Source organism: Haemorhous mexicanus, chromosome 2 (assembly GCF_027477595.1).
Source record: "Haemorhous mexicanus isolate bHaeMex1 chromosome 2, bHaeMex1.pri, whole genome shotgun sequence".
Classification (NCBI taxonomy): Eukaryota; Metazoa; Chordata; class Aves; order Passeriformes; family Fringillidae; genus Haemorhous; species Haemorhous mexicanus.
This window is the reverse complement of record NC_082342.1, coordinates 90939489-90953210: the sequence shown is the minus strand read 5'-3', so window position 1 is coordinate 90953210 and position 13722 is coordinate 90939489. Positions and strand designations below refer to the sequence as shown.

The following is a 13722-nucleotide window of genomic DNA, read 5'->3' as shown; positions in this document are numbered from 1 at the left end:
AAGTTTTACACCTTCTTGGTGTTTCTTGTGGGCAGCTCCTCAGAGCACTGACTCTTTCTTCTTCACAAAGTAACCAACTAACTCCCATTCCCTCTTTAACCACCCAACCCACTACTTTTATAGCACTCTTCTTCTCATTGGTTACAGGTGTGGCCTGTTAAAGTCAGTTCTGTTCCTAATCTTTAATAATTAGCCCAGCTGCAACTCCTTAGGAGTAAGATTACTTTCTGCATCATCCATCTTTATTTTCTTATATTCTGCCCCCTACAGGAAAGTGCAAAGACTATTCTTTTTGAAAGGGAATTAAAAAATGTAGCAGCTATTGGAAGAAGTAAACAAAGTCTCCTTCACCCATTGAGGTTTCACCCATTGCCTTCAACAGAAGCAGAGCGAAGCATGGTAAAAATCCCTGAGAATCAGATAGGGCTCTTTTATAATAAAAATACTGAATGCCAGAAATGGCCCCTCCAACAGTGTCTGGATTAGTCCTGCTGAACACCTAAAAGCTGTGTGAGAGAAAAGAAAGATGGATTTGAATTTAGACAGTGTTTCTGAGCCACCTGAATTCTGCACAACTCGGAATCCTCATTGTGGATGCTTGTGTCGTCTTTAGTATTTGGATTAATGTGGAGTGCTGGAAGTTGCCCAAGTTATTAGTCAAGCAATACAAATTAGTTGATAATAAATATTCAGCAGCAGCTGTCCTTTTGGAGCCTGAGGAATTAAGTAAATGCTTTACCCAAATACTTTTTTGTGCCTGTGGAACTGTAGGTCTGCTCTCAAATCAGCCTTTCTTGAGTTATACTTCAAGCAGTCAGTTAAGCACTGTGAAGAGCCTCTGGTTTAGTCTGAGTTTGAAAACCCAGACTGTTGATATAATTAATATTCTGTAAGGGCAAAGAATAAGCTAGAAAAATCCCTTGTATCGCTAATTTAAAATATCTCCTTGCTTCTTTTGTGTGTTTTGCTTATTTTTAGGACTTTTTTCCTAGGGTTGTTTGTGATTTTTGAGGGGGAGTTTGAAAAAAAGATACTGTAATAATTATAGTGAAATTGAGAACAAACAATTCAGTCAAAGTTATTAATATCTTTTCCATCATTATTGACTATTAGAGAAAATCAAGTATCAAATCAAATACATTGTTTAAGGAAAAAATGTTATCAGAAAAAGAAGCAAGTCATATACATCCTAACAAGCAGGGGTTTTGTTAAGAGTCTGTGAGTTATGGTCATTTGTCAGAACAATGTGTAGATCTGTGGAAAAGTTCAAGATTTCAAGTTGCACATTTTTATGATTCAGAAAAACTGTGTAAGATATGGATGCCTGTAAATTGTTCACAAGGTAGGCTAATAAATATTTTAAAAACTAATAGTGAAACTGATTTATTTAATGGTGAAAATAAATACCACTATTTTCATTTAGTGGTGAAACTGATTTATTATAAGCAAGTTTTGCACTTGCTTGTAATTTATATTTAGGAACATTATTGTGTGCAGAATGGCAAAAATAATTAGTGCATGAACAACCCCAACTACTGGGGCAGAATAATGGACAGTGGCAGGTCTGGAAGATGTGGTATAATATTTTGCTAAACTGAAATGTTTTAAAATGGTTGAAAATGTCAATTAAATTTTGAATTTATAGTAAATAATTTTTTTTTTCCCAGACATTTAAAGGTTTGTCTGAACATTTTTTAATGACTCATCCCATACAGTGAGGTACTTCTAATGTAAATAAGATTACTGTGAAAACTCTCCTGCCTGGACATAAGAAATGTGTAGAGAAAATTTCCCTATTCTGAAAATAGAACTGATTTTTCCTTACCTCATCCTTTAATATGAATTGTGCAACTTAGTGACATTTTTTGTAGAAAAAGGGTAGCCAGAACACATGAAAATACAGGTATTGTTATGACCATACAGAACAGGATTTTATAGGGAAAACACTTATATAAGTATTTCCTGTACTTAGAACTATTCTGAAAGTTTAAAGTATTTCCAGTTTGCTGGGAATTCTGTACAGATATTGTAGCATTACACTGCCTCGGTTTTTAAATAATTTCAAAGAATTGATTAAGGCTGACTGCATTAGCTGTTGTAAAGAAATAATTGTGTCAAATTACAGGGATTTGAAGAAGAAAGTGGGAAGCTGAAGTCTAAGACAAGACAAAAACATCAAATATTTGTAACTCACAAAAGCCAAAAGGTAATTGCAAGATCAGATGTCACAGGATTTTATTATCCAGGTATACATTTTTGTCCACATTTTCAATATTATTTAGTGTTCCTTTACACTGATAAAACATAAGTTATAGTCATAATTAACTTCTTCTTTCTTAATGACATTTACTATTACATGTGCGTATTAATGAAAAGGAATATATATTTTGTATGTGCACATATATGTATGTTTATAAGAAGACATTCATTTTGTAGAGTTGGAGAGCAATGACATATTTGTCTATGAAAAGTATGGAAGGAAATCATGAGCCAAGCTTTTGCATGTGTCCAAAACGATCACTAAATGCGGCTGCTTTTTTCTTGAATTTTAAGCCAGAGTGGTTAGTAGGTAAAACTCAGTTCTGTTACTTCACGCAGAGAATATGAAATATTCTCTGTGTGTATGCATTTATCTTCGTGTTACCTTTACCTGTTTGGTTGGGATGTTTTTCAATTACGTGGTTTTTACTGTGGTAGTGGTTTTATTATGTTACCTGTCAGTTTTATTATGTTAACCTGATCAGCTTAAATATTTCAGACCTGTGCTTGAAAAAGACTTCATTTTCTTTTTATAGCACTGTTAAGATTGGTTAGTAAGGCAGGGTTTTTTTAGGTACAAATGTCTCCATTGCCCAAGCACAGGTTACAGTAGCTAAATGAAAATGAAGAATGTGTAGTATAGACATGGTTTATCTCAGTGATGTGTGACAGCCTATAGGATTTTTTTACAAAATAATTACCACAAGGGGTGAAAGAAAAATAATTTGAATATTTTATTCTGTTATTTTTCAGGAACTGTGATAAAGAATATCAGTTCTACCTGTGCACTTGTTGACTTCAGCAATGGGGAGAGCTGTGATGTCCTTGTCAAGTTCACTATACCTGTGGGAGGTGCTATGCCATGCCCACATCTGCAGGTGAAAAACTGTATTTTTTCATGATTGCAAATGTGCATTTTATATTTAAAAATATGAAGTTCATTTTATATTTAGGTAATAAATTATAGATTTTTTTAAAAGTCTTTTAAATACCTTTCTTATTTTAAAGAACATTTTTTCATTATAGTAATATCATACTACTTTCAACATGAAGTTTTTCATTTGTTTGAAGCTTGTTTTCATTGTAATTCTGTTCCTTTGTTTATTAAAATTATGTGTTCTAAATTAATCTATATTGTTTCCTTTATAAAACATGAATATTTCCCCAGCCATAGACGAAAGGTGAACTATTTATTTGTACAGTTATTGTTTCATAGCACATAGATTATAAATGTAAGAGAGCCTTTTTTACTTAGTATGATTTACAGCAGGTTTTAACCATTTGGTTTTCACAGCATGTTTTAAATCCAGCAAATAACCATATACTAAGGCAAATAACAGTAATAAAAAAATTATAATCCCTGTTCATTTCTGGTTTTCTTTAAAATTTATCAGCTGACTATCTGTAATCACAGCTGGGTTTTTTTGGTGATTCTTATTTAACACAGCAGAATGGTGATGGTTGCATAGAGGATACAGCATGGATCCATCTGTTTTGAATAAAAGAAACATGTTTATAACTGCATTGCTACATATAAAACTAGAGACATACCCTTTTTTTCAGTTTGAGATAAAGACAAATTCTGATATAGTAGCTCCTGATAACTCTGTAGGTTCTGTATCCAACTCTAGAGACCTGCAGAATTTGATATAAAATTGTGACTTCTGTGTTAGTTTTAAAAACAATTTTGGATAAATCAGTTACATCTGGAATTATCTAAAATTCCCAAGGTTGGTTTAAAAGCTTGTTGAAAGCCTTAAAATTGGCATAGAATCCAAGGGAATGCACAGTTTGTAAGAGTCTTCTCCTTCAGTTCAGCTTGCTAGCTAAGCCCAGGTACATTTAGTAGAGCTCAGTCCTTTATTTTTGTTTTGTGCTCTCTACCCGATTCAGTGGAAATTGCATGATCAGAACATTCAAGGACCAAGTTCTTCTTTTCTTTCAAAGGTCCATATAAAATCATGGGAATATGATAGAATGATGATTCATGTAAAAATACCTTAGTAGTTATGTCTTGTAAAGCTCACAAGTTACATGGTTCTTGCACTGATGCTTTCCTGGTGCGCAGGTTGGAGACTATGTGTTTGCCAGAACTGGGACACGGGCAGAAAATGAATGCTATGTCCCTGCCATTGTCATAGCAACACCACAGAGGGTGGAGACAGGTGACAAATTCTACACAGTGCTGCTGTTCAACAACAGGGAGGTAAGTAAACCTAGAGGATGATACCAGTCTGGCTGGTTTTGAAGAGGCAGATAGAATTTTCCAGGCTAATGAGCTCCCTGTCCCAATCTGAGTCTCCAGCTAACCAGAGTAAATCAGATTTCAGAGTGCAATGAACAGCTCGTGTAATAAACCTGAACGAAGAAATTCTATTGAATAATTGATTCTTAAATCATACTCTGTTCTTTCTTTTTTAATACATTTGGTGGCTTTCACAAGTTCCATGCTCCTAAAATAAGAAACATAGGGAGTTTTAACACAGTCAGTATAGTCTGAAATTAATTCCATTATGTTTGTTTGGTTTGTTTTTTGTTTGTAAGCCATTATGATAATTTTACTGCATTTTTCACAGCATGCATTAAATAAAATTTACTTTGTAGTTGAAACTTTTATATTAATTATCTTTATTAGAGGCTGATTACAGTTACATTTAAACAGTTGATTTTTGTATGCATATGTATCTGCATTGCTTTTGAGATTTGAGTTTTAGTTAGATGAAGATTGATTGTGTTATTGCAGGAACACTGTATAAGAAGCGAGCTCATTAAAATCAGCCAAACCAAGTATGCCTATTCCTGTCAGTACATAAGAACGGTGCAGATGGTGGATTATGAGATGTGAGTATGTTTGAACCTAAAAATACCAAATTTTTAAAATTTGAATCCTAAATGTTGCACTTTGAGTTCAGCTATGCTGTCAGGTTTCCTTACATAGTACTCTAACTACAGCTACTGTGAACTGGCTTACTCTACACATGCAACTAAGTTTATGTGAGAATTTACTGCCTTATTTTCATTCTGGAAATATTGGTGGGATGTGATGGTTTGAAGCTTAGTCCCAGAAAGTTGTTAAGGGGATTGCTGAAAGATGACATGGAGTTTCTATTTGTTGTAGACCTTATTTTCCTTTTAAAATACTTATTGTTATGTAAAGCTGCACATAAAATTGTAATTTTGTCTAAGATACTTGTTCATCTTCTGAGCTTAAATCTGGAGAATGATGGAGAGAGAGTGTGTAAGATGAGTATGAGCCCTTACTTAGGTTCTGCAGAATTAATGGGCAGCAAGATATGAAGTGTGCACTGAAAATGCAAGTGTTCCAAGTGTTTATGGATTACATTTTCTTCTTGTGTTTAGTTCTAGCTTAATCCAGTTGAAATTGTCACAGCCTTCAGAGCACTAACAACCTCAGACAACGCTAGGATGGACAATAGATCAGAGCAATCATCTAGGGATATTTCTCCAGAATATATTCCCAACCTACAATTATTTGGAATTTTAAAATTCTCTGAAGCAGAATTGCAGAATTGGGGTCTCTGTATTAAACAGCCTTGATGGAATTTTCTTCCATGAATTTGTGCAGTTACTTTTTACCATGTAAAACTTCATCATCCATAGCTTCTTCCCTGGGGGAGTCGCACAGTTTCACGTTTTGTGTGAGAAAACATAATTTGGTTTTGAGTCTTCCATTTGCCTTGACATCTACAGGATGAAAGATTTCCTCTTCCATATGGTATGAGCACTGCTGCAGAAGAGTCATATAATCTCCATCATGGGAAGTTTATTTCCAAGAGGAAACGTGAACAGGGAAAATCACAGAATAACAGAATTATCTTGGTTAGAAAAGACCTTTGAGATTGAGTCCAACCTATCACCCAACACCACCTTGTCAACTAGAGCATGGCACTGAGTGCCACATCTGTCTTTTTTTAAGCACCTCCAGGGATGGTGACTCCACGACCTCCCTGAGCAGCCATTCCAATGCCCAATCACTATTTCTGTGAAGAACTTCTTCCTAATGTCCTAAACCTTCTCCTGGTGCAGCTGTCACTGGATACCTGGGAGAAGAGACCAACCCCCACCTGGCTGCACCTTCCTTTCTGGTAGTTGTAGAGAGAAATAAATTCCACCATTAAAGGCAATTTTAGATCACAGAGTCATGGGATGGAGTCAGATTGGAAGGGGCCATAGTGGGACATCTGGTCCAACCTCCCTGCTCAAGCAAGGTCATCCCAGAGCACATGGCACAGGATTGCATCCAAATGGTTGAGTACCTCCAGTGAGGAGACTGTACACTCTCTCTGGAAAACTTGCTCCAGTGCTTGCTCACCCACAGATATTCTTAATTTTCATTGAAATGTTCTAATATGATTATCATAATTAAAAATTTAAGCTGAAAGTTATGGGTGAGGGTACCAGTTGTGGGCTTGATCTATGGATTCACTGAGAATGACAGAGTGAAAAGCAACTGAGGTTCAAGTCCTTTGATTCCTGCATATTTGAAACTCAACCTTCCACCAGCTTGCAGCTACAGCACACAAACGAATGAATGCCCTCTTGTTACTGAGCAGAATTCCAAATCTGGGAATACATCAATGCCTTTTCCCAGGCCACATCAATGATATCATAGTAGCCTCTTCTCACCAAAAAGCAAACCTTAAGACCATGCTCTCCTTCTCAATGCAAACAACCAGTTGAAAAGAGCTGCTTCTTTATATAACTGGTCTGAAAAGAGCTGCCAGTATATAACTGGTCTGAGTTTCAGCAAAATCAGCAGAAGTCTTTCCCTTCTACTGAGTTGGATTGTATTCTGAGGTACCATATTAAGAAAAGATGTGATTAAATGCATGAGCAATAAGAATAATGTCCATTCCACATGCTTTGTTTCATGAATGAGTGCTTTGGTACAAACATTCACTCTCCAAAGAGAATTTAATATCAAGCTGACTTGCCATTTTTATGTACAAATGAGGAGAAAATTGAATTTTGCATTGACAAACGGAGGAATTTGTTGGAGAATTGGCTGAAATGAATGCACTAAATGGAGTTTCCATTAGAACCCCTACTTTTTACAAGGACATGGAAGTGTGCTTTCCAATGAAACTTGTTATTTATTATATTTCTAAAATAAATCCCTACCTCCTATTTCCTACTTAGAGGGGGACACTGCAGCATATTGCTCATGGATATGCACAGATCTAATGAGAAAGTGCTGACATTGTTGATCGGAAAAATGCAAAAGCATAATTTAATTGGAAAGGAATCAAGAAGTTTGAATGCAGTATTATATTAGAACCTCAAAAAGAGACAAACCGTTTGTGTTAAGTGCTGGTGTAGTAAGGGAAAAAAATTTAAAAGGCATGTCCCAGGTTCCCATGCTGACAAGAAGTCCTCAGTGCCCATAGATGTTATTCAATGGCTCTGAGTTCATTGGCATTGTCTTTTAATGTTTTTGTGGTGTGTATTAGGGATTATGCTTAATTGACTAATCTTTAGAGGTACTAATCTAGGTCTTATGATTTTAGTATGAGACATTAGCACCTGTTTGGGACTTCTTCCTGCCATCCCTGTGGAAAGAAATAATTATGGCAGAATAAGCACTCTGCAAATGTAGCTAACAAGTTCCCTATGCATAGTGCAACACTGTGATGTCGACCCACACAGCAAAAGGGTCCTTTTTGCCCACATCCTTTCTGGAGTCATAAGAGGCTGATAAGATTAAGGGCCAGAGCCCTGTTTTAGGCTATCCTTCATTTATTCTATAAGTAAAAGGGAGACTGAATTGTAGGACATTTATAGCCCTGTCAAATGGTCAAGAGTGTGATAAGTCCTTCTTTTGTCAGTACTGTGAGATGTGGAAAAAGATGAAATCCATGTCTTGTAAAAGAGGCTTTATGAGATATGTGCTTTTAGCTTAGTGGATTTCCTTTTCTGTTTTTCCAGCCTGGATGGTAAGACTACAAAGCCCTGCCTTCACCCACCTGTGGAAGATGAAGGAGGAGAACAAGCAAAGAAAAGTATAGTGAAAGAAAAGAGGGGAAAAAAGAAAAAGAAGAGGACAACAGTAGACAAAAGGCATCCCAGGGAGATGATGTCAAACTTAGATAATCTTTTGTCTCCAGAAGTGAAGTAAACCAGAGAGGAAGAAAGTCACTGTCTAGCACTAAGGAAGAATTTAGAGGTAAAGATGTAGCTCTGAAAAAGTGTAAGGAATTAAGCATTTGTGATGGGCCTTTAGCTATTCCCCACACAAGGAACAGATTTCTGCATTTCTGGGTGTTAGCAAAGTTAGCTTTCCCGTGTCTTATGTGATGAAATTCTTTCACCTCCTTTAGAAACAGTTCTTGACACTTTCTCAGTGTGTGTTTTCACAGCAGCAGCAAGAAATGAATAAAGCGAGTTCCAGCATATGCCACCTTAATTTCCCTAACAGTTGTAGTAGCAGTGAGGCTGCAGTAACACCAAACCTTACTACCTGCTTGTAGGCAGAGTATTTATTCCAGTCCCTCTACTGTTTGTTCTTCGTTAGATTAAAGTTATGTCTGTATTGTGGGTATTAAGTTATTGCCCCTGTAACTCAATGCTTCAGAGGTTAAATTGCTTTTGGTGTATGAACTGGCTCAGTTAAAGCTGACAGCAGTACCTATAATCCCTGTCACTCTGGAGCAGAGACTGGACTAGTGTAGGCCTGACATTACATTTCTGTCAGCTCTTCATTTTCAAGATCCTACTGTCAGTGGAAAGATAACAGGATTTTTATCCATACTTGCTAGGTATACCTCCTTGTACCATTTAAAATATGTTTTCAACGGCCTCATTTATTTACTTTCAGAAGTGATGGGTTATAAATTCACTCAATCATCATGTTTTCAATCAACTTGATTTGGCTTATCTGAATGTTCCTTCTGTGTTCTCTCTCATCCTTTAAAGATTGCCTGCAAATTCCATATACATTGCTTATAGTGAGTATTATGGTGCCCATTATATAATGGGCATTTTAAGGGTGGCCTGATCAGAATTATATGAGAGCAGGGGTGTTGGGCTTGTCCAGTGAAAAACCATGGTTTCCAAAGGTGGGGCTGTGTTGTTCGAAATGCTCAGTTATCCCAGACACTTTCCTCTTGGGTATTTTGAGATGCAGATGCTGAGGAAATGTGAAATAATCCTAATGTGATCAACAAGTCCTGTAACCGATTCCCTGCAGCTTGCAGGAAAGATTACACCAGAGCAGTGGTTATCTATGCATTTTAATCCTCCCTAGATTTAGCAAATAATCTCATAGTATTCTAACAAGGCTTCAATGTCAAATACAGGTCGAACATGCTGAAGAAGATACCTTGTCCTGTTCTTGTGACACCATAAATTTTGAATATGTTTTTTTTTTCCTAAAATTTATTTTCATTTACATATCCATCTGCGTTTTATCAGAAAGGGAAAAGTCAGAGCTGATAAAGATGTTAAGTAACACTATATGGTCATCCTCACATGGTTTCATTAGATACCTCTTTATCCAATGTCTCTACATGACGGTGTATTTATCCTCCTTGGGTGTAAATAGTTGCCCCATTTTCATACCATGCAAATGTTTCACAGCACTCTGTGTAAGTTATATAATTTTGTAAGTTATATCCAATGTGCTACCTGATCCCTGATATACATATCTTTTTGAACTGTGTTAATGCTGGATTTCATTTTAAAGATGAAGAGAAGAAAACAAATTTGCCTAGCATTTTTTTTCCCTTCTGCTCAACCTCCAATCAAGTATGAACTATTAGTTTACACTTACTGCTTGGCAGTTCAATATGTGTTGAGCACCAGTGAGATTCCCTTATGCAGGTTAACACTTTTCCTTAGAAGTTGTCATATTTGATTACATTGATGTGGGTAGGTGTTAAATAACATGGGTGGGGAGTTGGAAAGCCCTGCCATTCTAATGAATTATTTAGTTAGTCTCTGTGGACCGGGTGGGTATTAAAAATATCAGGTATCTAACAATGGACTTTGCCTTCATGGAGTTTTTGTAGTGCTGAAATAAGGCTGGATATTCAAGTCAGTAGCCTAAACTGCTCAAGGGAGGTAAAACACCCTGTTTTCCTCTTCAGACCCCTGTATCTCTCTTGAAGTCTCAAATATTGCCTTTCATATGCTGGACACACCAATGTTCATCAGAGTGATTGCTATCCAGATTTTCCTAGTAGTTACCTTCATTACTTCATTATTTCTGGACTGTTTATATCAAAGGCAGATTTCTTCAAAGTCAGCATTTCAGAGAAATGTTTTGAATAGCTGTGATAATGACAATTTTTGTAGTTAAATATCTTTTACAGGAACAAGGTTATGGTTTGTTTTTATTTTTAGATTTCTAAAAGCAGTCTGTTAAATTGTTTTTTTCTGAAAGATGTATATTCCTCCTGTGTATTCTTTTCATTGGAATATCAAATACCTAAATAATTTGGATATCTTTTAACTTCTGAAAAAGGTCAATAGTCGTGATCTGTTGGACTGAAGTAAAGGCATTTTCTTCATGTTTGTATAAATGGTTTTGCTATGTATGTGTATAATGCATTAAAAGCATTTATGTTATCAGTGTTTCTTGCATTTCCTTTACAAATGTTTGGATTGTCACTTTTTATGTCCAGATACATACACACACACACACACACACACACACACACACACATATATATATATATATTTAGTAATCTGACTGGGCTATGTTTTTAACTATTTGATGTGTTAATCAACACTTTTGTCTATGTTTCTGCTGCCTTCATGTGTACATTCATCTGTTACATAAGGAAGTATGTTCTCCTGAACTTGAATGAGCATTGCCAGATACCAAGATGGATTTTTGTGCTCCCCAAGTTAATGTGGATTCAGCTACATGGCTCTTATATAGGTAGTTGATGAAACCTTGTATTCCCATATATTTCCACAGACCTGAGGGCCCTATATGAAATAAGGGAATTTGGACTGTTTGTGGTTTGGTTTATGCTCAGCTAAAATATTTCTGATTGTTAAGAGGAATCAACAGCCCATTCCTGTTGGTCTCACTTGCAGAAACAGCATAAACAGAAGTGAATAAAGATTAAGCAATTCTTTTAGTTATTTAGCATATATTAGCTTCATTATTGTGTTGAAGTGAATTCTGCCTTATTTCTTCCAGAACCACTGTCCTAGGGTGACTGTTATCCCCATTCGTGTGTGTAATTTATGCTGGATATTATGTTCTGTGCCTTTAAGACTGGCAGAGTAAAAGTTTTGTTTTGGGCCTCTTATCAGCGACTCGGTGGGACATACAGATAGCACAGTACAGAGTGCTGCTTTTTTTTGCTTTTTGCCCTGCTTTTTGCTTTTGCTCTTGCTTCTGCTTTGCTTCTGCTTTGCTTTTGCTTGCTCTTGCTCTTTTCCCTCTTCTCATTAGTTAATTTAGCTAAATAGTCCAAATTCCTTTCTGGACTGTTTCACCTCTCCTGTTTGGACTGCTCCGGACTGGGATTTGGAAACACCGATTTGGAAACACCGAGCAGCTGCCCCAGCGCTGGAGGGGCTGATAACAGCAACCACCCCCAGGAGAGACTTTCTGAATTTGTCATCTTTTTCAGAGCGGTGAAAGAGTGGTGTCATCCGGTATTGTTCATTTTGTGTGCTGGGGGTACTGTGCCTGTTAAATAAACAGGTTCTTTCCACCTCTCTTCGAGGAATTCTTCCCGAACCGGTTGGGGGGAGGGGCCGTGTGGGTTTTCTTTCTGGAGAAGCCCTTTTTGGGGATTCTCTCCCAAATTTGCCCTAAACCAGGACAACCACTATGTTTGAAACATTATTATTTTGATGTGTATGCTTGCCACTCTTACAGTGTTAGTTAGCTCTGTGTGTTTATAAGAGAGTGAATGAAAGCCTGGCAAATTTCTGCTAATGATTGGCTAATGATTCTTTGCCTTGGTAACTCAAATAATACTATTTGATGTCTCAAGACCATTGATATTTAACTCTGTCCTTGGTTATTGCAATAATTTTTAATAGGTGCAATAAAATAATGTATCTCTTTCTGTAGAAAAAGTCTTCTGTCTTTCTAATTTTCTCTGTTCTGTAATGCCTAAAATCAGTGTTCATTCCACATAACTTCCTTGTCAATTTTCTAAAATGTATATCTAGTAAAAAAAACAAAATCAACAAAAAAAATTGGCGTGAAGTACAGGTATGATACAAGTACTACACTGCACTGTCTGATGCATTAGCAAATAATAGCTATCAGAGTCAAAATCTACTTTTTCATTTATAATGAGATGTGACTTGAAGCAATTATGCTGATAATTGCTGTAACTGCCAGTGTGGGGTAGTTGGGAGACCTTTGAAAATGAACATTTTTCTATTCTTTTCTGTGGCAAATGTAGTTTGTCTCAATTGGGTTCAAGAGCAGAGCAGCTGTGGCACCTGGCATTCTAGTGGATTGGCTGGATTTCCTGCAGTAGGATTTCCCATTTTTAGCACCCACTTGTTTTCCAGTCTCATTTTCCATCTAGTCCATTCAGCATTTGGAGAAGGCTATCATAATAAAGCAGTGTTCCCATCTGTTGGTCATGGCTTGTTTAACGAGCAGTTGATGTCAATCAACTATGCCTGCATCTGTTCCTTACTGCAGCTGTGTGTGGTTAAGGGCTGCCCAACAGCAGCCAGATTTAGCTTTTGTCTCTTCATACCATGTTACAGCTTGGCCAGAAACATTCTGTCTTCTCTCAGGGCTGTCTGCTCATGGAAAGAGGAAAGTGTGCTCAACTCTGTCTCTTTCCCCATAAAGAATGAAACAGGCAAGGGGGGAAAAGTGCAGTTCCATTGGTTTAGGATGCATGTCTGTGGGTATCTGAAGGCAGAGACAGTTCAGTCGAGATCCTAAGAGCAAGAGTGGAATGGGTTCTTTCAGCATCTTAGGAAGAAACATAGAGAGCCTGTGCACTGGCTGAAGACAACAAACAGATTGTGTCTGATGGAGAACACTCATTAAATAGTACAGCTTTCACTTCACTCAGGGAAGCAGTATGGCCACAATACCTTTCAGTATTTCAGTCTGAAAATGCTTTTGTACTGTAGACAGACAGGACACAGTCAAGAAATTTCCTGACCCTTACACACATGAACTCTAGATTTCTGTCTCTTGGGTGCTGAAGAAGAATCAGAATGTGTATGTAAGTGCTGATGGTGCATGTTTATTAGGCAACTTTCAAAGGCACACTTTTGATTTTTAAACTGCAGCTTCAGAGTTTCAGTGGATGACAATCACTCCTAAAACTAATCATACTCAAATCTCATACTCTGTACGTATTCAGTCTGTGCTGTTGCTCCCCCAACCTGTACATCATATACTTATCCTTCTTTATTCTTCTGATTCCTTCCACAGTTTTGTTTTCTACTACACAAGTGGTTTTTATATGACCATTGAAAACCAAAGTCTGAAGAAAAATA

At 36.8% G+C, this 13722-nt stretch overlaps 1 protein-coding gene across 1 annotated transcript in view; it reads left to right on the top strand.

The window, feature by feature from the left end:
* Window positions 1-10742, top strand: part of VWA3B (von Willebrand factor A domain containing 3B) — a 64000-nt gene extending 53258 nt beyond the window's left edge. The window contains exons 24-28 of the mRNA XM_059839463.1: window positions 2126-2246; window positions 3013-3137; window positions 4328-4465; window positions 5003-5100; window positions 8206-10742. Coding sequence (XP_059695446.1) covers window positions 2126-2246; window positions 3013-3137; window positions 4328-4465; window positions 5003-5100; window positions 8206-8395 — 672 coding nt within the window. The 3' untranslated portion in view covers window positions 8396-10742. The remainder of the gene's footprint in view (window positions 1-2125; window positions 2247-3012; window positions 3138-4327; window positions 4466-5002; window positions 5101-8205) is intronic.
* Window positions 10743-13722: the final 2980 nt, after the last annotated feature.